Below are 23,226 nucleotides of genomic sequence, written 5' to 3' on the forward strand. Positions count from 1 at the left end.
TGCCCAGCAGCCCCATCCCGAAAGCAGCGCAACAAACAGCTCTTCTTCTTTTTACTTTTTAAAATTGAATTTCGCGCTTTCTTTCGGATTCTTCAGAGTCTCGTTTCAGCTTCTGGGGCGGGGGGAATTCAAGGCGCAGGCCGCCGCAGCTGCTGCTGCACTGGCATCTACTGTTTGCTGGGGCCGGCGAACTTTCTCGCTGCGTCTTCCACTTTTTCTTCCAATTTTTACTCTTTTTTAGAACTAAATTGCATTTAAAAGGGCTTGGGAGCAGTTCAGTGTTCGTTTCTGGCGGAAAGCTGGGCCGCCGCGCGGTGTCTTCTGCAGCCGATTGCGCGCAGCCGCGCGATCCGCACACGAAATCTCCAAAACTCCGCGCCAAATAGCCTTTTTTATTCGCTTCCGGAGTTTTATTTACTTATTTTGGAGTTTTCAAGAAGATATTGGGGCTTTTCGCCGGCGAAAAAGCCGCAATGTGTGCCTACTTCCCCCCAGATTCAAGTTCTGGCATGCCGCCGCCAGCAGCGGCAGCTTCGAACTTCCCCGTCGCCGGCAGGTGCAGCAAAAGGCCCAAACTTGAAAAGTTGAATTTGCAATTTGCTGCAGCATTTTGGAAGTCTTTTGTTGCTGCTGGCTTCAGCAGCAAACTTGGGGGGGTTCCAGGCGGCTAATTGCGTCATTTTGGCCATTATTTTCTCCTTTTTGGTGAATTTAATTCCCCATTTTGTTTCCTTTTGGGTTTTTCAGACTTGTGCGCGGCTGCGATCTTCCGGCGTTCTCGGGGAAGCAAGTTTCGCTGCTGGGCACTTTGCTGCAGCTGCAGGGCAGCGTGGCGGCGATCCGCGCGGTAGACGGTGCGTTTTTTTCGTTTTTTTCGACTTTTTAAATCAAATTTAACAAATTAAATTAATTTATTTCATTTAAATTCAAATTCCCGCACTTTTGCTGCCTCTTCAGGCCTCGACATCTCCTGCACGCTCGCCTGCCCGCCCACCGCGGCCCTCCAGAGCCCCGTCATTGCCTGCGGAGAGGCCCAGGGAACTTCTCTTGTAAATTGTTTTCGTTTAATTCCTTTAGGCGGAGAAATTGGTGGGGTTTTGTACCTTTTGCTGCTGCTGCTGCTGCTGCAGCTGCTGCTGCTGCTGCTGCTGCTGCTGCTGCTGCAGCTGCTGCTGCTGCTGCAGCACACAGTGTACAAGCTGCAGCTGCGTGGGAAGGCTTTGCTTCCTTTTGCTGCTGCTGCTGCTGCAGCAGCAGCAGCCTTCTGTTTGCTGCAGCTGCGTGGTGAAGCTCCAACGCTTTTTGCTGCTGCCAGGGGTCTTCTGCAGCATTTCAGAGCAAATAAGGGAATTAATTTAATTATTTTTATTTATTTTTATTTATTTTTATTTATTTTTATTTATTTCTGCTTTTAATTTGCAAATTCAGACAAAGAAGCAGCAGAAAAAGTCCTCGCCTACATGCAGCACCCAGGCCTGCAGGATCTGTACACCCCAGCCCCAGTGCCGCCGCCGCAGTAGTAGGAGCTTCTTGCCTCTTGCTGCTGCAGCAGCAGCAGCAGCAGCAGCTGCGGCTGCTGCTGCTGCTGTTCTGCCACGAGCTGCTGCTGCTGGAGCGGGTGCTGCTGCAACGCAGTTCGCAGCTGCTGCTGAGCGAGCTGCTGCTGCAGCGCAGCTTGCTGCTGTTGCAGGACCTGGTGCTGCTGCTTGAGCAGAAGCTGCTGCTGCAACGGCTTCTGCTGCTGCTGCTGCTGCTGCTGCTGCGCTGTTCCTGCAGGAGTTCTTGCTGCAGCGCATTGAGCTCAGCGCTGACTGTTTGCTGCTGCCTGCTGTCAGCTCTAAAGGTCTGTTTTCTTTTTTCTTTTAACTTCGGATTCTGTCTCTTCTTAAATCAATAGGTTCTGCTTCAGCAGCAGCAGCAGCAGCAGCAGCAGCAGCAGCCGCCTTCCTCTGCTGCCTCGGCAGCAGCAGCAGCAGCAGCAGCAGCAGCAGCAAGTTGAATCTTGAACAGAGGACTGCAGCACGAAGGCAGCTGGGCTATTAAAGTTCCTTTAATGAATTTGAAACTCAAAAATGTCTATAAGTAATTCTTGCTTGCTTTCTAGCTGCTTTTGCTGCTGCTGCTGCTGCTGCTGCTCTTGCTGCTGCTGCTGCTGCTGCTGCTGCTGCTGCTTGAATATGCTGCAGGTTGAGGCTGGGGTCTTTCCTCCCAGTCTTTCACTTTAGAAAGAACCGCGAACCCATGCTAGCAGATCCCTGCAGAGGGTTTAGGGTTTAGGGTTTAGGGTTTAGGGTTTAGGGTTTAGCATCTTCGCCTCTGATTCAAGTCGAAGCTCTCCAGCGCAGCCTTCAGCACCCTTCGAAATAAAAACGAAATTAAAATTAAAAATAAAAATAAAAATAAAAATAAAAATAAAAATAGCAAATTAAAATTAAATTGAAAGTAAAAAGAATTCATTTAAAGTTGAAAAGCAAAACGCAGCAAAGGGCACTTCAAAAGTTTGAAATTTAGAAAGCTGAGGAGGAAATGCTTTGAAATTAAATAAAATGAAAATAAAATAAAATAAATTTAAATTGAAAGCAAAAAGATAATAAATGAAATATATTTGAATTGAAAAGGAACAAAAAAGAAATGAAATAAGTTTGAATTCATAAAAAGGGAAAAAGATTTCAAATACCAGCAGCAGCAGCAGCAGGAACAGCAAAGTGGATAATAAGGGTTTCCAACCTGACTATTCATCTATTTTGGAAATTAAAACGATTAAAATGTGTCAAATTAAATTTCCTTTTCGTTTCTTCAATTAAATAATTAAAATGAGAAAAGGAAAAGCTCGAAAAACAGAAATATACAGAAATTCAACTTGGGCGGGTCGCTGGCTTCCCCGCCCGCAGCAGCAGTTTGTTTCCTTCTCAGCTTTTAAATTCACTTTTCTTTAAATTCTTGAAATTAAAATATCAAAAATAATATTTATTTTTGTTTTATTTTTGTTTTATTTAAATCAGCAGCAGAATAAGTCTTATTTGCTGCAGAGGGGCCCCCCAGGGTACCTGAATACGAGAGCAGCAGCAGCTGGGGGCCCCTCAGGGGCCCCTTCGGGGGGCCCCCCTCATTTGACTTTTTGTTTTGCAAGTTTTCTGCTGCCTCTTATTTATTTTAATATTTACTTCAAGTGCCACTTCTGAGGAATTGGAAGAGGGTGTAAGCCCAGTGCCGCAGCAGCAGCAGCAGCAGCAGCAGCAGCAGCAGCAGCAGCAGCAGCAGCAGCAGCAGGAACGGGAGGCGACACTTGGGTGTGGCTCCTTCTCATTCGTTTTAATTATCTTTTTGCAGTTTTTAATTAAACGTTTTATTGCAAATGCTGCTGGCTCTTCGAATTTAAACTCATTTACTTTTAGTGCAGCAGCAGCAGCAGAAGCAGCAGCAGCAGCAGCAAAACGCAACGCCAAAACTGCTGCGGCAATGCTGCTGAGGGCCCCAGCAGCAGCAGCAGCAGCAGCAGCAGCAGTAGGAACCTGCGCGCGCGATCGGCTGCGCGTCGCCGGAGCGGGTCTGCTGCTGCAGCCGCAGCTGCTGCTGCTGCAGCAGCAGCAGCAGCAGCAGCAGCAGCAGCAGCAAAGAAGGGGCCTGAAGTATATTCCTTTTCATGGCCGCAACAAAAAGCCCCGAAAAGTCTTGCCGCCGCCTCCTGTCTTTGCTGTTGATGCTGCTGCTGCTGCTCCTGACGCAGCCCTTTTATTGGACGACCTGCAGCAGCAGCAGCAGCAGCAGCAGCAGCAGCAGCTGTCCCCCTTCCAGGCAGTTCAGCTGCTGCAGGCGTTTTTGCCTCTGAAGCCGCAAAGGGCGGCGGACGACGCAGCAGCAGCAGCAGCAGACCAGCAGCAGCAGCAGCAGCAAAATGGCGCAGCAGCAGCGCCTGCTGCTGCTGCTGCGGATTCCCCCGAAGCAGCAGCAGCAGCAGCGCCAGCAGCAGCAGCAGCAGCAGAGAAAGAGAAAAGGGACCCTTTTATTTATATTGTGATGAAAGTAAATGCGGACTTGAGCAGAGAAAGTGTGCGGGGTGTATGTACACTCAAACACGGGGTGGGCAGCGACGCGAAGTTGGCAGTTTTCTGTTCCGACGAGGAAGTGAGTTTTTTTTGATTTCTTTTTTGGATTTGGACTTTAAATTCATTTTATTTTCAAAATTTAATCCAATTATTCTTTTTCTGCTCCTCAAATGCTTTTAAATGACTCCAAATTGAAAGAAATTCACTGCGCTTTCAGTTTCGTCCTCTCAGGTGTACGTACACCACACACCCTCCCAGAATTGAACAATTGAAACACTTTTTCAACTTTTCATTTTATTTCTTCATTTTATTTTATTTTATTTTAGTTCTTTATTTTATTTTATTTTGATTCTTTATTTTATTTTATTTTATTTCTTTATTGTATTTTATTTTATTTTATTTTATTTTATTTTCGATGACAGTTCCCTGCAGCTGCTGTCAATTCTCCTTTTAGTTTTAATTTTTGTTTTAATATTTATTTTGGTTTTAATTTTATTTTAATTTTTCCAATTCTATTTTTCATTTCTTCTTTTTGTTTTTTTCTTTTGTTATTTCTCTTTTCAGTTAAATTCAAACTTTGATTCTTTTTGCATTTTTACTTCAACTTCAATTTGCTTCCTCTCTGCTGCTGCTGCTGCTGCTGCTGCTGCTGCTGCTGCTGCTGCTGCTGCTGCACCTGTTTCTTCTCTGCTTCTAATTTGTGGCCTTCCATTTCATTTTATTTCTTTTATTTCATTTCATTTTATTTCATTTTATTTCATTTATTTCATTTTTAAATTATTTCTCATTTATTTATTTTTATTTTATTTTTTAATTTGCCCAACTTTTATTTATTCGCCTGTCTTCATGACTTTCTAGATTTTGCCGTCTGCAGCCTTACTCATCAAAACGAATAATTAATTGTAATTAATTATAATTAATTATATTTAATTATAATTAATTATAATTAATTATTATTTATTTGCAATTATTATTTCCTTTATTATTTGTTTACTTATTAATTTATTTATTCATTTATTTATTATTTATTTATTTATCTATTTATTTATTTATTTATTTATTATTTATTTACTTGTTTATTTATTTATGTATTTATTTATTTATTTATTTATTTATTTATTTTTTATTTCAGGCCCCGGCGCTGCTCGCTTTGGGCGCTGACTACGCGGGCGGCGACGCGTTAATTCAAAGAGTTGCCAAAGGGTAAACGAGGAAAATAAATAAATAAAAAATTTATTTTTTTTATTTTAAATCAAAAAATAAAATTTTTAAATCTTTTTAATTATAAAGCTCTTCATTTGCTGCATTTTAATGTCTCTTTTGCCTTTTAAAAATTAAAAATGAACTTTCCCGCTGCAGCTGCATGCAGCCAAACTCGGATAGAATATATATGCATGTAAATATATATATATTTATTATATATAATATCCATATTATATATATATTATATATATATATATTATTATATATATATATAATATATAGTATGTATATATATATTATTATAATATATATATTGTATATATATATATATATGTATATTATATATATATATATATATATATATTTAAATATATAATATATATATATTGTGTAGTATATATATAGTGTTTATATTGTACATAATATGTGTAATATATAAGTAATAAATATTTACGAAATGGACTTTACAGTTTGTGTTCATAAGGAGTTATGAGTGGCAGCAAAGTGCATTTAATGAAAGTTAAAATGCCATTTTATTAAAATGAATTATAAATAAATTTAAACAAATTGATACTTCAACTTGGCGGAAAGTTGGGTTTAAAAGGGTTTTGAACTTTTCTTTTTCTTCATTTGTTTATTTTCGGAGTTTTTTATTTCTTTTTATTTCTTTTTATTTCTTTTTCAACAAGATGGGTGGGCTTCGACAAAGCCCTTGCCTCGCCAGCCATAATGCCAAAACTTTTAAAAGTGGCGAAGATTTTGGGCCCCAAAAGACTCATGCCTTCTGCCAAGTCGGGTGAGTCTTTCGGGTGTACGTACACCTGGGGTGTACGGGTGTACGTACACCTGGGGTGTACGTACACCTCGCGGGGGCTGCGCGCGGCAGCTGGAGGGGCGGAAGTGGTTTCATTTTTGCTTTAATTCAGTTAATTTAATTTTAATTTGTTTAGTTTTTGTTTTTGTTCATTATTTAAACCAAAATTCGAACTCCAGGCTCTTGAAGAGACCAAATGCAGAACACTGCAGCCCAACTCAGGACAGGAGTTTTGAAATAAGTGAAATAAAATCTTTTTTAAATTAATTTCAAAGTGAACTTTAAAAGTGAACTTTAAAAGTGAACTTTAAAGGAATTGAACATAAATTTCAAGAAATTAAATAATCAAAGGAGGGCAGAAAAAATCCTAAAACAGAAAACTGGGGTTTGCTGTTAAGGGTTCAAGACTTGCGCAACCCTAAATCAGGGTTTGGGTCTAGGGTTTAGGGTTTTCGCGTGAATTCTGTTGCTTCTTGCTAGGGTTTGAGTCCTGCATGCATGAACGGGCTTGTTACCCAGGGTTTAGGGTTTAGAATCTAGGGTTTAGGGTTTAGGGTTTAGGGTTTAGAACCTATGGTTTAAAATTTAGGGTTTGTGCAGGGTCTAGAACCCATGGCTTCTGACAGAGCGATTGTGCTCTCATATTCAGAGTTTCGAGTTTCGGGCTTCCGGCCTAGGGCTCAGGGTTTAGGGTTTAGGGTTTAGGGTTTAGGATTTGGGGTTTAGGGTTTAGGGTTTAGGGTTTAGGGTTTGCAGGGACGGTGGTGGGGAGTTTGGCGGCTGCCGTGCGGGCCAACAAGAGCGGGAGTTGTGTGGAGTTTCGCGCGGAAGGAAAAGGACTTTTGAAAGTTCCTTTTGCTTTAAAAGACTTTTCGGAAGTTCAAATTTTGGAAAACTTGAAAACCCTCGTTGCTGAAGTTCGCAGCAGTTTTTCTTTTTTCCTTTTTGTTTCATTTAATTCCAAGTTGGACTTCTGAGTAGTTATCTTCGTTTAATTGTTTGTTTGTTTGTTTGTTTGTTTGTTTGTTTGTTTGCTTATTTGTTTGTTTATTTGTTTGTTTGTTTCTTTGTTTGTTTGTTTGTTTGTTTGTTTGTTTGTTTGTTTATTTGTTTGTTTGTTTGTTTATCTGATTATTTATTTATTTATTTATTTATTTGTTTGTTTGCTTTTTTATTTGTTGTGTTTTGTGATATAGTTGTTTTCTTTTTGTGCTTTTAAATGAGAGATTTGTGTTTTGAATTTGCAAGAGAAGAATTGTTTTATTTGTTATTTTAAAAGACATTGTTTTTTTTGAAAATGCAAAAAAAAAGAATTGTTTTACTTGCTTTTCATTTTAACAGAGTTGTTTTTAAATTGCAAAAAGAAGAATTGTTTTATTTATTATTTCTAAAAGGAGGATTGTTTTTGAAATTGTAAAAACGGAATTATTATTCTGTTACTTCTATTTTTTAATTTGTTGTTTTTTGAAAATAAAATTTATCTTTATTTTTTTAAAATATGGAATTGGCGTTTTTGAAATAATGAAACAGATTTATTTTTTTAATTCTTTTATTTAAAAGTGGAGACAAAAAATTGATTTTTTGTTTTTGAAACAAAAAATTGGAATTGTTTTTATGTAGAATTAATTTTAAAAAGTGGAAATGGCATTCAGAAGGAAACAGAACTGGAATTGTTTTTATTAATCTTTTAAAGTGGAGTTGTTTTGTATAAACCAAAAAGGTGAAACTCCTCTTTTTTATTTTTTAAATGGTGGGGTTGTTGTTATTTGTTTTTCTTAATGGTTTGTTGTTATTTATTTTTCAAAAGGTCTTATTATTTATTTTCAAATATTTTTGTTTATTCTCAGAATTGTCCTTGTTTGTCTTGATGCTGCATTATTTGTTTTAAAAGCATTATTACTTTCAAAACTAATTTATTTTATTTTTAAATAATTGTTTTTCATTTTCAAAGTTTTTTTGTTTTTAAATGCCAGCTGCTCCCGCGCATGCAGTGTCTTCTTCTGAGTTGAACTAAAGAACAAATCCCGGAAAAAGAATTTAAAACTGCCATTTAAATCCAAACAAACAATTAAATAATTAAACAATCAAACAATTAAATAATTAAACAATTAAATAATTAAATAATTAAATAATTAATTAATTAATTAATTAATTAATTAATTAAATCTTCTTTTCTGTTTTGCCGCAGGTCTTGAAGGCGCAGCCGCGAAGTCGCGGCGGCGGCGTCGAAGCTTCGGGTGTATCTACAGCTGCTTTCGCCTGGCCTCCTCTTTCTTTTTTAAATCGACGCCATCACTTTTTAAAATCTCAAAAAAAAGAATTCAAAAGAGGTGGGGCTTTGCAGGACTTGCGGGCCTTTAGGTTGTCTTTATTTCCTTCCTTTTTGTTACTTCTCTTCTGTCTTACTTCGTTTGTTTTATTTCTCTTCTGTCTTATTTCTTTGTTTTATTTCTCTTCTGTCTTATTTCTTTTTTATTTCTTTTCTGTCTCATTTCTTTTATGTTATTTCTCTTCTGTCTCATTTCTTTTGTTTTATTTCTCTTGTTTTATTTCTCTTGCTATATTTCTTTTGTTTTATTTCTCATGTTTTATTTCTTTTGTTTTATATCTCCTGTTTTATTTCTTTCGTTTTATTTCTTTTGTTTGAATTATTTTTGAAATCTTTTTGTTAATTCCCTAAACCCTGAAAGCTAAACCCTAAACCCTGAAAGCTAAACCCTAAACCCTGAAAGCTAAACCCTAAACCCTTGTTGAGCATGCATGCGAGATGCGCAAAGTGATATACACTTGAATGAATCTTGAATTTGAAAAATTAAATTACTTTTAAAGCATTTATGGCATTTAAAAATTCAAAAATGAAATAAAATAAAAATAAAGTAAAATAATATGAAATGAAATAAATAAAACAAAACAGAATAAAATAAAATGAAGTGGAATAAACCGCCGCTGCAACTCCCCCTGTGCTGTGCGTTGCGGTGTACGTACACCCCAGACACCCCGGAGCAGGGCCCCGAGCAGTCGAAAGGCTCTTCAGATTTTTTTATTTCTTCTGCAACTTTGGAGGCCGAAGGGTCTCCAGAAATAGATTTATTGCCAAGTGCTCTTCACCCGGCCTCCGCTGGCTACTTCCGGTAGAGTTGAAGGTGACCAGTGGTCCACTCTGGTCAGGCTGCATGCGCATGCATGCAACCAGCCGGTGAAATGCGCAATAAATCAATAAATTAACCATTATTTTCATTTATTTCAAGATTTTAGTCCCTTAAAAATATATATTTGCACCATTTGTTGAATGCTGCTTCAAAATTTGCAGCTTCATATCCCATAGGCTCCAGGTGTACATACACCCCACATGTTGAATATTTCTTATAGGGTCAGCACACCTGGAAATCTTCATATATATAACTTCATATATGTACATATATAATATATATATAGTATATATTATATATATTATATGTATATTATATATATAATGTATATATATGACATAATATATATAATATATTTCATACATCTACTTATATTTATTACTAAAGCATGTCATTGCGAACCATGTGAACTCAACTCCGAGCCAACACCTGCGAACTGGCTGAGGGCCGTGGGGTTCTTGAGGCTATTGCTGCTGCTGCTGCTGCTGCTGCTGCTGCTGCTGCTGCTGCCCTTCAGCAGCTGCCGGTTGGTGGCTGCTGCTTTCTTGTCTACATGTGAGAGCTTTTTCCCAGTTGCAGCAGCTCTTTAGGTTGCTGCTGCTGCTGCTGCTTTTAAAACAAGCGCAGTGCTGCTGCAGCAGCAGAAACTGCAGCAGCAGCAAAAGCTGCTGCAGCAGCAGAAACTGCTGCAGCAGCAGTGAGGAGCAGCAACAGCGGTAGCTACGGCGGCGACAAGCAGCAGCAGGAGCAGCAGCAGAGGAGCTACTTGCAGATAGGAGTGGCTAGCTGCAGCTAGCTGCAGCCAGCTGCAGCTAGCCGTAGCTAGCTAAAACTACTGCAGTGGTTAACAGCCAGCCTTGTAGGCTGCCCCTGGCTAGCTAGCTAGCTAGCTGGTCAGCTGGCTGGCTGGCTGGCTGGCTGGCTAGCTAGCTAGCTAGCTAGCTAGCTAGCTAGTTGTCTTCTATCTAGCCTAGCTAGCTAGCTAGCTAGCTGGCTAGCTAGGTAGGTGTTTTCTTTGCATGCAGCTGCTTCGCCGCCGCGGCCTCCTCGCCACTGTTGGGGTGTACGTACACCCCAGAGCCACGCGTTTTGCTGCTGCCTCTGCATTTGCATTTTCTTTTTTTCGCTCCCAAATGTTTAAACTGACTCTATTCTCAGCGCAGCAAGAGCCTGAAAGAGCAGCTGGCAGCAGCAGCAGCTCTGCAGAGCAGCAGCAGCAGCAGCAGCAGCAGCAGCTCTGCAGAGCAGCAGCAGCAGAAGCAGCGCCTTTTGCGGTTCTGCTGCAGCTGCTGTGGTCTCTGCTGCAGCGCCTCCGTCAGCAGCAGCACCAGCCGGTGCTCCTGCTGCTGCACCGGCGCTGCTTCGAGCTTTCACTTTCTCTTAATACCACAGCAGCAGCAACGGCAGCCACGTCAGCAGCAGCAGCAACAGCGACAGCAGCAGCAGCAGAAACAAGGAGCAGCAGCAGCAGCAGCAACAGCAGCAGCAGCAGCAGCAGCACGGTGTGGGGGCTGCTGCTGCTCGTTTAGCCGCGGGGCTTCGGGCCGGAGGCTTAGAGTTGGTTCTTCGGGCGCAGCTGCGAGCCCCCTGCTGCTGCTCGCTGGCCCTGCTGCCTCGTTAGGAAGTCCTCCTTTGCTGCTGCTGCTTTGTGGGGTTTTAATAATAGTTTTAAAGTTAAGAAGTGGAGGGATTTGGACTTTGCAGCAGCTTGGCGGGCGCTGCTGCTGCAGCGGCGGAAGCTGCGGCGGGCAGCCGCAGCCGCAGGCTCCACTGCCGCTGGCTGCGAGGGCTTTGGAGGCGAAACGGAGAATATAAACGAAAAAAGAAAAGTATTTGCGGAAATGGTTTTAATTTTGGAGAGAATTTCCGGAAATGGCGCAGAAAGCGAAGCAACTGGCTGAGGCGTGCGCCGATGCGGCAGTGCTTTGGGGTGTACGCGCAGCTCTGCGATCATCGAGACGCGGCGAGTGTTGAGGAACTTTCAGAAATGTTTTTTTTTCGTTTGCAGCTTTCTTTTTAAAGGTTTAGAGAATCATTTTCAGAGCCATGTGGCGAGAGAGAGAGGCCTGAGAGGAAGCTGCGGGGGTTCGTTGCAGGTTTCTGCACAGCCCGTTCAACTTGCAATTCAACTTGCCTGTCGCTGGGCTGAGGGCGTCGGAGGCCAGCGGCCTTCCCAAACCCTAAACCCTTTTTTAGTGTTTGGCTTAGAATGAAGGGTTTGAGTTGCTGCGGCGGTTCCCCTTTGTTGCAGCAGCAGAGCCCAGCTGGGAGGCCCCCCACTGCGCACTTCGCCCTCCACTTCGCCGCGGCTTTCCCGCTCTTCGGGACTGTCTTTGCCGCGTTTTATTTCGCAGTCTTTTGCTGCTGCATCGGCAGCTCGCAGGCCTTCAGCAGCGCTGCTGCTGCTGCTGCTGCTGCCTTCCGGGGGCCCCCCCCGCACCTGCTGTTCTCGGGCGGCGGGGGCCCCCGCGAGGCCTCCCTGGCGCTGCAGCAGCAGCCGCATGGCCCTCTTGCTGCAGCAGCTGCAGCAGCTGCTTCCAGAGAGTCCCCACTTGCTGCTGCAGTGCCTCGAGATGAGCAGATGAAGGGCGGCAGCCCTCCTCCAGCCCTTTCCCCCGCGCCCGCCGACGCCCCCCCGCAGCAGCAGCAGCAGCAGCAGCAGCGGCAGCAGCAGCAGCAGCAGCAGCAGGGGGGGGAGGAGGAGGCGCTTCTGGAAATGAAGCCCCCTGCGGCGCGGGAGGCGGCGGCGCCCATTCAGGTGTATGTACAGTCCAGAGACGCTGCGAGAGGCCGCAGCAGCAGCAGCAGCAGCAGCAGCAGCAGCAGCAGCAGGTCTTTGCTGGGGTCGCTTTTTAGTTGGTTCAGAAAAGATGCTGCTGCAGCAGACTTTGCTGCTGTTGCTGCTCTCGCCCAAAAACTCCACCGCTGGAACCTCCTCAGGCAGCAGCAGCAAAACAAATCCAAAACGAAACTCATCTTCGCCATGAGACACGGCGAAAGCAAGTTCAACGTCTGGCGCAGAGAGTCCTTCGCCAAACTCAGGTTTAGAGGTCCTGCTGCTGCTGCTGCTGCTGCTGCTGCTGCTGCTGCTGCTGCTGCTGCTGCTGCTGCTGCTGCTGCTGCTGATTCTGCTGCGACACGAGGTGGCTGTGTTGCTGCTGCGCTTGCTGCTGCTGCTGTGGTGATTGACTTGGTGGGGATTTGTCGCTGCTGTTGCTGCTGCTGGTGGTGCCTAGTTGACGTAACGCGGACCTGCTGCTGCTGCTGCTGCATGTTGCTGCTGCTGCTGCTGCTGCATGTTGCTGCTGCTGCTGCTGCTGCTTGTGTGTCTCAGATATGCTGAGACGAGACTGGGGCGAATGCGATGTGCCTCTGTCGGCAGCAGGAGAGCTGCAGTGTACAGACGCAGGGGCGCAGCTGGGCCGGCTGCTGGCAGCAGTGCGGCAGCTGGAGCAGCAGCAGCAGCAGCAGCAGCAGCAGCAGCAGCGAAGCCCCGCGAAGCTGCTCAGGCCTTTCTGCGTGGACGCCTTCCTCGTGTCTCCACTCACAAGGGCGCTGCAGACAGCTGCGAACACCTTCTACGGGGCGGACCCGAGCTGGCAGTGCAGCGGCGCAGCCCCTGCTGCTGCTGCTGCAGGTGCTGCTGCTGCTGCTGCTGCTGCTGCAGCAGGGCCGCGGGCAGCAAGCGCGGGGGGCCGCAGCATACGGTGGCTGGTGAGCGCGCTGCTGCGCGAGAAGATGTCGACGAAGGGAGACATTGGGCTGGAGAAGGAGCAGCTGCTGCAGCGGCTGCTGCTGCTGCAGCAGGCCGGCAGCATCCAGGAGTGCGTGCTGGACTTGGGGCTGCTGGCGGAGGGCGACGAGTGGTGGGCGCCCGAAATCGAAGAACAGTTGGAAGCTCTGAACGAAATCTTTGCAGAAAGCTTGAAGAGCAGCAGCAGCAGCAGCAGCAGCAGCAGCAGCAGCAGCCAGCTGTCGGACACGGCGAGCACGGCGGCCTCGGAGAGCGGCGGCGAGCAGCAAAACGATCAAGTCCTCGCTCTCGGGAAAGCAGCCAAAAGACCCTTAACTGCTGCCGAAGGGGCCGTTCGAAGGGCCCTGGAGATCGCAGAAAAGCCCGCGAGAGCGCCGCTGGCCGCCCACCGCAGGCTCAAGGAGTGGCGGCTCCGGAATGGAAAGCTGCCGATATATCAGACGGTGGCCACCGAAAGCGCCACTTTGCTGGACCTTCGCGCCAAATTGCTCTTGTCAGTTCTTTGTAGAGCCGAAGGAATGGACTCCGCCTTCATTGTGAGCCACTCTTTGTTCCTCAAGGCGCTCACGGGCACCCGGAAATTTGCAAATGCGGAAATCCGCGTCTTCTCGCTCGTTTGCGACGGCACCCCGAGACTGATCCCGCTCTAAAACCAATTCTACACTTTTGTTTCGAAAATAAAAGGTATTTAATGCCAAGACCGGCGCACTGAAGACGGCGAACTCGGGTATGTGAACAGACAGCAGAACCCCCGCCGCGCGGCGCTGATCTGCTGCGCAACTCCTCGGTTTTTTTGTTTCGCAAGAAACGCAACACAAATCAGCCCATTCACGAAATGCAGCTTTCAGACAGACTCATGTTGCTGCTGACTTTCAGAAACAGCAGCAGCAGCAGCAGCAGCAGCTGGAGCAGCTCTGTCCGCTTGTGCACAGTCGCATCTGCAGCTTCTGCACGAGCCGGCTGCAGTTGCAGTCGGCAGGTCTCTTTGCGTGGCAAAGATTGTCGTTCTGGCACTAAGAGCTTCTCAAGCAACGAATGTTTCTATAATTAAATGCAGCTTTGGGCCAAAAACGCGTTGCTGCTGACTGGCAGCAGCGGCACACTCCCTGTAGCCAGATCTGATTCGCAGCTTCTGCAGGGGGGCCGTCTGCAAGTGCAGTCGTGTCTTTTGCGGGAAAGGTAGAAAGGGTCTTTCTGGCACTATACAGCTTCCAGAAAAGCAAACAAATTTGACAAAAGTGGGGAACACTGACAGCTTCCCATGAAGAGTTCCGGCCCCTAGCTAGCGCACAAGTCAGTATTTGGGAGCCCTGCCTGTCAGGCTGCACATTTCGTAGCCTGGAAAACAAAATAAACGGAACAATCGGAAGTTCTGCGGTGCGACAAGCCTGGGCTGTAGCCTGCGAGCCACCGCAAGACCAAGGCGGAGTCTGCTGCTAGATTTTCGCGCCACAGGCCCTCCCCGCAGTTAATTCCCTCCATTTCCTTCCATAATTCCGGAACTTTCTTAAATTTCCTTTTTAATTTGCTGCTGCTTCGCGGGGAAGGGCTCAGAGCGCAGTGACGTACGGCTTTCTGCTGCAGTGCAGCAGCAGCGGCTTCGCACTGGCGTTGCCCATGGTGCCGCGGCCGTCGAGGGCACTGACCAGGTGGGAGTGGGTGACTGCGAGGAAAGTCGTGGGGTCAGATCTGCAGAGAGTCTTCAGCAGCAGAGAGGCCCTGAGTTTCAAATGCTCCCAAGACTCTTGTTGGGGGGGCCCGGCGTTGCCGACGGCTTCCCAGAAGTTGTGCATTTTGTCGGGCTCCACTTCGGAAAGCAGCTGCCGCTGCCTCGCAGTGACTGCGGCCTTCACGGACTGCTCCGCAGAGGACAAGGGCGCGGGCGAGGCCCCGCCCAGACTCAGCAGGCTTCTGTTTCCCAAGCGCCTCTCCACAGTGGTGGCTGCGCCGGGGGGCTTAGAGCCATTGGCGCTGCTGCTCTGGGGGTTGTGCACTGCGGGGAAGTCCTCGAGAAGCCTCTGGAGGCTTTCTTTTGGGTCTATGAGCCACCAGCGAAAGCCCTGGGGAACTGCGGCGAAGTCGAAAACGGCCGGGAGGATCGTTTGGCGCAAATACAACTTCTGCAGCCGCTCCCGCAGCTCCCCGTACTCCGTGCCCATGTCCGACAGGTTCGTCAGCTTCTCCCGCAGCAAAGGGTCCACTAGCCAGGGCAAATGGCCTTCGTCTGTCCCCCCCGAGGCCTGCGAGGGGCACCGCATGCGCTCCCCTACGCCCCCGAAGATCAAGCTCGCGGTCTGCAGCGTGCGGGTCATGGGCGAAACCAGGAAGCTCTGGAAGCAAAAGTCCCGCGAACCCAGCGAGTCCAGCAGCTCCATCAAATACAACATCTCGGCACCTGCAGCGCGACATTGTTCCCGGCCCTTCGGCGAAAGCGAAGGGTCCACGGGGCCCCAGCTCTTCTTCCTGATGTTGCTCCCTGCAGCAGCCACTCAGCACAAGTCCGGGCAAGTCGGGGCTTTGGAGAAGTTCTAAAGCCCTTTAAGCCCCAGAAAAGTCTCAATAAGCAAAACAGAAATTGAAATAATGCTAGGAAGTGCGCTTGCGCAGTTGCACGTGCACATTTGCCAGTTCTGCACTCTCCCGTGCTGCGAAATCATGCCACAAGAGCCCACTGTGGAAAGCTGAATCGGTGTTCTTAAGCGCGACACAACAACTATGATCCAGAAAAATATCAAGAAAAATAAGGAAACTACTTGATAATTTGGATTAATTTCAACACTGAACTTGAATTTAAACCCAAACCCACACGCGAACGAAGCCATTCCCGTGAGAGTCCGGAGGCGCTGGTTGGCGGTGCTCTGCGCGTGGCGCACAACCACCAAAAGCTTAGTGCCCCTGTGTTCTGGATTTTTCTGAGTTTTCCATTCATGAATTTTCCCTGCAAGAGCCTGCAGCTGGCGCCTGCGGCGAGCCGCCGCGCTGCAGGACCTGAGCCCGCAGTCGCAGATCGAGGGCTCTTCGCACTCTCCCCGCAGCGCCTTGAGGTACTTTCGCCGCGGCCCCAGCCCGTCTTCCTCCCCCGAAGCTGCAGGGGGCATCAGCAACTCCATTTCCTCTTCTTTGCTGCTCTGGGGGGGCCTCCCGCGGCTCACTGGCACCATATTTCCGTACAACTTGAAGCGCGGGATGGCGATAGCAACAGCTGTGGTGATGGCTGGCGCCCACTGGGTCTTCAGAGAGCCGCCAGTTTCCCCCAGGCACCAGAGCAGTGCAGCTTCGAGCCACAGGAGGCGCATTGTGGCCAGCGGAGGAGGCTCTCGCGGCGGGAAGAGGGGAAAGGCGGAATCCCAGGGATATTTGAAGTCAAATTTGTCTTTCTGCGCTCCAATTCATCAAGAGATGTGCACAGAGAAGAGAGAGGTCGGCCACGAACCAGAAGATGAACCCTGCGGTCTCTGTCGATGCGGCGACAGCAGCACCTCCCCTTCAGCGGAGGAGCAACAGAGCCTTTCAGTGTCTTCTTAGGTGTAACTAATCCTTTTTCAAATTCAGTTTAAATTGATGCGGCACCTTTAAGAAAGGGGAAAAAACGCCTCGCACACGTCCGCGTCCCAGTGGTCCCTTCCCCCGAGCCCGATTCCGGCCCGTGAGGACGTCCGCTGCGCGTTTAGGTGCGATCTCCCATGAAAGAAAACACAAAAATTGTGTTTAAAGTTTGCAATTGGGGCAAAAGATGCCGGAAGATGCCAAAAACAGCTCGCAGACATACCTTGTGCTGTACCGGAATGGAGCAGCTCCCGAGGACCAGTGCTGTGCTGGGTGGTCACTGGTGCTCTCATATGGTCCCATCCCCCAAGAAGGTCTTTCAGGCCTCTCGAGTCCTCTCAAATACTTCAAGAAAAGTGTAAACCTAATAATTAGAAGGACAGGAAACCCCGGAGGGCAGAAATACTCAGCTTTCTCTTTGAGTTGCCTAGAGAACATGACTTCGCTACTGCTGCCCGATACTTGTTGTCCCTGGGCGTGTGGGCCAATGTCAAAAACAAATGCAACTAAGCTCCACTTTGTCATATTCCCCTATTCGTGTCTATTTTCAGCAACTTAGAAGAGTTCAGGACGCAGTGTGCTGCAGCTCGACACAATCCCGATCCGCAAACCTAGACCGCTTCCGTAGTAGCCAGCTGCAACAACTACCGACGTTTGGAGACAGTACACGGGATAAAAGGAGAATCGGCAAATTTTCCTCTTTTATAAACAATGAGTTGGGTCTATTCAGACAATAGTGATCCGTTAAGAGCGTGCGAACAGACGGACGAGGCACTAGGGCCGATGCTACAAACCTGTCCGAAGGTGCAAAGGGTATAGGCCTACTTGACGTTCATCTGTTCGCAGTTTTCCATTCTACTTTTTATTTTTTGTGCACATTGCTCTCTTTTTCGGCGAGTGGCTGTAGAAATCCTCGAGCCCTAGCCATCGACGCCGCACGCAGGCACGCAGGCATCTCAACAGCCCGTAGAGTGTTTTTGAAGACGAGACTTTTTTGCCTTACACACAGCAAAATATGCCAAACGATACCCTTCGCTTCACCACTGTGTTGTGTAAAGGCGAGGGGAAACTGCGGCCATTGGTTTTCATTGATGCGTCTGTTGTTCCCGAAAGTTAGCTTCCACGTAACAATTGTCACTGAGTATTCGGCACTCAGAGGCGTGTGTACAATAACATGCTCGAAACCAACAAAACAGGAAATTAAACTGTGCCGGTGCCGAGTGCCTTTTGGAAGGCTTGAGTTGTCGACAGAGTGATGACGCCTGCACAGCTGTGCACCACCTCAGATATTTGCAGTTTCTTCTAGCTTGATCAGGACTTCAAAATAAGAAGCGATGCAATATCCAAAGAACAAAAGGGAACTTGAAGGAACGAAAAGAAAGCGGAAAACTGCATTTTTAACCACTTGCCGTAACAGCTCCGCAGAGAAAGGGTTAAAAGTTGGTAAAATGATTCGAAACATGATATCTATCTAATGGAAGCATTCACCACTTTCCTTCATCTTCTCGAAATGCACACATTTTAAAAGTATATTCAAGGGTTTTGACGCCTACCGGCTTACAGAAGAACGGGAGAGAGAAATGCTACACCAAGGCGTAAGATAAACAAACCAAAAATGTGAGGGAAGATATGGCACAAAGTCATTATAAAAGGAAAGGCTAATTGCCTGCAATTGGCACAGAGACAAGCTTGGACTTTGAACTTAACGGGCCATTAGTTTGCAACTCAGCAAGCACCGCAACCCTGACTTGTAATCTGAAATGCCAGGAACAGGCACAAGAATGAGCGTCAATAAGACGGAAATTTCGAGAAAGAAAGCACAGCATTGGCATAGAAGTCCATAATTTCACGGGGAATCAGCTAGGCCAAGGCGTGAGCACAGACGTATGTTAACACAAACAAAGTAGTGCTTGGGCATGCAGGCATTTTGCTGTGAAAAGACCCACCGGAGCAACACTTTTCGTTGAGACCAATCCCTCAGTCATAAGATTAAAAAGAAAGGAAAATCCTGTCCTCCTACGCACCATGCAGCGGCGAGTTTCAGTTAAGTTTCTCTATTATCAGGCCAGCTAGAACTTAAGGCCCGAAAGCGAGCTAAGAGGTTACCTGTCTTGCCCACACGTCCGTCCGTCTTTCTGTCAAAACCCGAATATCTTAATGCTCATTTTGAATTTCATTCGTGAACGCATTTGGCCATGTACAACGGGAGAGCCTGTCACCTAGTAGTATCCACTGTTACGAAAATAAATACTCGTGAAAAATTGAAGATGCATTTGTTAAAGAATACAGTTTTTCAATTGTCCTCTGCTGCGGTCACCAGCGCTATCACAAAGAGCAAGTTAAGGGGTTTAACGAAAATTTCCGAAAGAAGAAAAAGCAACCTGCTGCTGTATTGTTACCTGGCTCGAGCCTTACGGGGCAAGTGGCGAAATCCCACGGTAGAATATGGAGGATTACTCGGGATAAAAAGCAAATTTGAAAAGATGAAGGCCCCCCTATACTGGGATCGAAAGAAGTGTTTCACTGATCACATTCGTGAAAGATTTCCATATCCGCGCACAAAAGCGAATATGTGGCTTCATGGATGGGCCGAAGGCTCAGTTTGAGAAGCAGATATTTCACTGCTAGACTATTGCATTTCTAGATGTTTAGTATGTCTTATTTTGTAGGGAATTAGCGGCTAAACAGTCACGGTCCGCAAAGAGTGCACTGCAGCGGGTCTAACCGTTTGCATATAAGTATCTTTAGGGCGCGGGCACCACTGGGCGTGAACAGCGTAACTCAGCTACAAATAAATGTGCATGGTCTGTGTCTGCAGCAAAAAGCAGTGTCAGGAAAAGAAAGAAAGAAATGCCGCGTTTTATTGCGTATTATTACTCATTATAGGCATTGTCGATGTCTCTAGGTGCATAGATGACAATGTACTTCCAACAAGCATTTTAAGCCTGCTGGCAGAGGACATTTTGCAATGTCTTTCGATAATGAAGGAAAAAACAATTGCATGTTCTGCATGACTTTCTTCAGTTTCTTACAAAGATGAATCTTCCATGGAAGTGTCAATTGATTTCCTAAATAGCTGGGCTCAGGAGCTTCACCGCATTTCTGCTTTGCATGGCGAGAGAATTCAACTCCATTCACTTTGGCCAGATTCCTGTGAGTCCTCTGAGGAGGAGCTATTGCTTCTTCCTCTCCCACTGATGTCCTGCAACCCCTCCAGAAAATGCAGAGTAGGCACTGGACCGCAGGTCAACATAGCCACTTTTATGGTCGCTGAGCCAACAGTGCTGTGTCTTGAAAGCACTTTCAAAAATCGTTCGTGTGTTGTGATCAAAGCGGTGCTTAGTTGCTCTGCTTTGCATAAACTTTGCAGCAGTATCTTTCCCCTGAGCAGTGCCTCCTCCTCTGATTCCCGAGGAGGCATCTCAGTGGACGTTCCTGAGTCAACGGTGCTGAGCAGAAGTGCTTCTGCCACGTCAAGTGCTGTCTTGAGGGCTTTTGAACCTTTAGATGGAGGAAGAATATCTGGATACCCGATTGCGACGACACTGGAAGCGCTGGAGCCTGCGGCCAGGCCTGCATCCCCCTCGTGGGGCTCTGCAGTCACCCCCGCTGCTGCTGCTTCACCAGATTCTGAAGATGGCGTGTCGGAGAACAACTCACGAGTTCTTTCAAGAGCATCCCGCAGTTGAGTTTCGCTGTTGGTGTACCACCAAGGTTGTTCCGGAGCCATGGCCCCCGTATCAACAACGGTCCTTTCCAATTGTACAGTTTCAAAAAATCGAGTTAGACGCTTCAGCAACTCCTGAAGTTCTGTTCCCACGTCGGCTAAACCCTCTACTCGTTCACGCACCAGTGGACTAAGCAGCCAGGTCACTCGGGTTCTGGTTGTCTCACTGTAGTGAGGATCTTTGCATGCAATATCTTTGCCCACTATGGCGGTCGCTTTGCTGGCAGTTTGTATGGCAGCCGTTAGCGGAGAGCTGACGAAAGCGTCAATACAAAATGATGGATGTCTTGTTCCATTTTTGCGTTTTTCGCACTTTTGCACGTCCTGGACCATTTTCAAAAGCTCTCCATTGAGATCCAGTGCATCGTCCTCAGCTTGGGTGGAAAGTGGGGGATCGATTTCAACGCTTTGGTTCCTCCGGCTTCCTGAGATTCATCAGGTGCAAATATTAAAAAGCCTGTACATGAATTTAGCACACTTTACTAGTTTCACCTGTTCCAAGCACTGCATCTCTCTAAACAACTTGTGCTTGTTTCTTCCGCAAATGATTAGGAAGAAAAGAAGGGGGATTTAGGCTTGTTAATATGAAAGATGCTAAAATGCTTACTCATACCGCAGCAGCCCGCAGACTGCTCTTGTCCTGCAGTGGTCAAGAAAATGAGCAGCTTTGATGGCGCTCCAAAACTGTGCCTTTCGAAAACATGCCAGTCGCATATTTCGCTGGCGAGACGTTTCCATCTTCTTTTATTTGCAATCGTCTGGCCTTTAAAGAGTTTCCGTAGATAGAGCTGGACCGCTGGCCTGCGTCTTCGGTGGCGGGCTTTGCCTTTGCCTCGCTCTGTAGACTCATTTTCTGGCTCCGCCCCTTCAAGCGCCAGCAGCTGCTCTGTAGAGCCTCCATACGAAACTGATCCTCTGGGGGGCAGCTTGACGGCCTCAGCAGTCTGTGGAGTCGACGGCCAGCTGAGGTCAATTACAGCAATGGGTAAAGCTAGGCACACCGAAAGAATCCATACAGCTGAAACACGGGCGCCCAGGAGAAGCCAGCGTTTCCCAAGACGCGGGGCAAAAGAAGCCCAAGTTGACTCCATTTTTAGTGCATAACCAGAATTATGCAGAACGGAAGATGTCGGGTGTTGCTGCTCTTCAACTTTGGAAGGCTCGAAACAAACACGGCATGCTTTCGCCTTCAGTCACCTCGCGACCACTCCTGTTCTGTCGTCTGCTCATTAAAATGTCATTTAGAGCCAATCACCTTCAATTAATTACCTGCCCTATGCACCTTTTAATGGCGTTTCCGTGCAGTGAGCCGGGGTCGCCACGGGTCGATGAGTCCCCTGGTGTCGCGTGACACTGTCGACTGCACACACTAAAAAAATGAACACCAGAGGCGACAATGCTACCACTGAGTACTGAATTTTTTAATGTGTCTTGAAACCGAAACTGATAAATCCCACAGTGAGCGCCCAGGGAAATGGGCCTCCTGGGGACCGCGGATGGTCACAAGGGTGCGCCGAAAATGGAGGCTTCACAAGTGAATGGCACTCGTTTTGAAGCATTTAAATAGATGTAAACATTTTCAGCTAGACTAATTAATGCAAAATTAACCGTACTGTGCCTAGGTATAGTCTTCATTGACACCTTTTAAACAGTTTCAAGCGGAAGGCTGAGCTACACACCCTCGTACTCTGAAAGCGTTCCCACGAGACAGGAGCCTACCGGGGCAAGACTTAGCCATGAACAACAACTCCATACCCTACGCCGTTATTATGAACATTAAACCCATTAAGGGTTTTAAGGCTTTTGATAGACTTTCGCCAAAATTTTCGCGGCCCAGAGGGCTTTTCTTGGGGAAAGAGGTAACGGGGAAGACCGAGCAGCAAAATCACTTGCTGCTGTTCACCAAAGGACACCAAGCTTTGCCTTCTCCGCCCTCTTTATAAATGCAAGAGCCCTCCGCCTACCGAATCACTTAATCCTGAAGCATTTAAGTAGGATGTAGGGGGCGTCGCCCCAGACAGATGCGAGAAAGCTACAGTCGAAGCAAAACATTCCCGCCGAGCCACTGTTTCGAACCTGTAGCTCCGTATTTGATCATCACGTCTGCACGGTGGGCTTTGGATGCTCCTAGAGCGTTTTTTTTCTCCACAAAAGTAATTGTTTCAGCTCCAAGAGGCGGAGTGTGGGCGAACTGTTAGTTGTCTCGAGACTTCGGATTTTACTGAATAAACAGCGCCACAGCCGCGCAAAACAACAAAAACAGATGCTTAAACATTAAATACAGTTCACGAGGCTGCGTTTTTGGCAACTTTCGAGCATTACGGTCTTTGGATTGCCGCGAACGTGCTCTTGCGCCACCATAGCACACCATGGGACCGTCTGCGCACGCTCGTGCGTACGGAGAAAGCACAACACTGAATAACTTGTTTTATTAGATATCGTAGTGCTGGGCATTTGTTTCAATAAGGTCAATGCGTTCAGTAGGCTCCTCTTCGTTTGTGAGTACTAGATTTCAACCCCTGGAAATGACCGCTGTTCCACAAAAAATGCTTACGGCTTCTCATCTAAGGGTTTTTAGTACTCACATGAGTTTAAGGTTGTTCGAGCACTACACTTGTTTCCAGTTGAACTTTAAGAGTGAGAATCGATGTCGGGATAGCCGCGTAAGCTGAACCTTGCAACTCTGTGGTCCACTGGACAGGCACGCACTGAAGACTTGGCAGTGTGGTGGGCCCAGGCTCGCGCTCTGCGGAATTTGTTGCAAAAGTTAATGTCAATTGATTCTGGTAATGTTGTGGAGGAGAGTTGTGATAGATTGGCTTCAATTGTCACAAACCAAAAGAAGCTTCCGCGGGTACTTACCTAATAAGCAACGGCTTGTGCTACTATTTTTTGACGCTCTAAGAGGGCAATGCTGCATTACGCTACAATGCGATATAACACAGGAGTCTCGAGCTGCCGTTTCACCCTCCATGTAAATAGATCTA

The 23,226-nt window shown here is 46.7% G+C and overlaps 5 protein-coding genes across 5 annotated transcripts; 3 read left to right on the forward strand and 2 right to left on the reverse strand.

The window, feature by feature from the left end:
* Nucleotides 1–473: 473 nt before the first annotated feature.
* ENH_00046950 (hypothetical protein, conserved) lies at nucleotides 474–1,520 on the forward strand (the record flags this gene model as incomplete). Its single annotated transcript, XM_013585533.1, has 4 exons — nucleotides 474–556; nucleotides 748–854; nucleotides 958–1,089; nucleotides 1,429–1,520. 4 exons carry the CDS (start codon nucleotides 474–476, stop codon nucleotides 1,518–1,520), a joined length of 414 nt encoding a protein of 137 aa, XP_013440987.1.
* Nucleotides 1,521–3,459: 1,939 nt separating this feature from the next.
* On the forward strand, nucleotides 3,460–4,140 carry ENH_00046960 (50S ribosomal protein L1, putative; the record flags this gene model as incomplete). The annotated part of the gene is made up of 1 exon (XM_013585534.1): nucleotides 3,460–4,140. One exon carries the CDS (start codon nucleotides 3,460–3,462, stop codon nucleotides 4,138–4,140), a length of 681 nt encoding a protein of 226 aa, XP_013440988.1.
* Nucleotides 4,141–11,421: 7,281 nt separating this feature from the next.
* ENH_00046970 (hypothetical protein, conserved) lies at nucleotides 11,422–13,616 on the forward strand (the record flags this gene model as incomplete). The annotated part of the gene is made up of 2 exons (XM_013585535.1): nucleotides 11,422–12,262; nucleotides 12,547–13,616. The coding sequence occupies 2 exons, from the start codon at nucleotides 11,422–11,424 to the stop codon at nucleotides 13,614–13,616; spliced, it is 1,911 nt and encodes a 636-aa protein (XP_013440989.1).
* A 900-nt stretch (nucleotides 13,617–14,516) lies between these two features.
* ENH_00046980 (hypothetical protein, conserved) lies at nucleotides 14,517–16,262 on the reverse strand (the record flags this gene model as incomplete). The annotated part of the gene is made up of 2 exons (XM_013585536.1): nucleotides 14,517–15,442; nucleotides 15,773–16,262. 2 exons carry the CDS (start codon nucleotides 16,260–16,262, stop codon nucleotides 14,517–14,519), a joined length of 1,416 nt encoding a protein of 471 aa, XP_013440990.1.
* A 3,374-nt stretch (nucleotides 16,263–19,636) lies between these two features.
* Nucleotides 19,637–21,330, reverse strand: ENH_00046990 (hypothetical protein; the record flags this gene model as incomplete). Its single annotated transcript, XM_013585537.1, has 2 exons — nucleotides 19,637–20,664; nucleotides 20,847–21,330. 2 exons carry the CDS (start codon nucleotides 21,328–21,330, stop codon nucleotides 19,637–19,639), a joined length of 1,512 nt encoding a protein of 503 aa, XP_013440991.1.
* Nucleotides 21,331–23,226: the final 1,896 nt, after the last annotated feature.

The sequence above is a fragment of the Eimeria necatrix genome, genomic scaffold, assembly GCF_000499385.1.
Source record: "Eimeria necatrix Houghton genomic scaffold, Enh_scaff35, whole genome shotgun sequence".
Classification (NCBI taxonomy): Eukaryota; Apicomplexa; class Conoidasida; order Eucoccidiorida; family Eimeriidae; genus Eimeria; species Eimeria necatrix.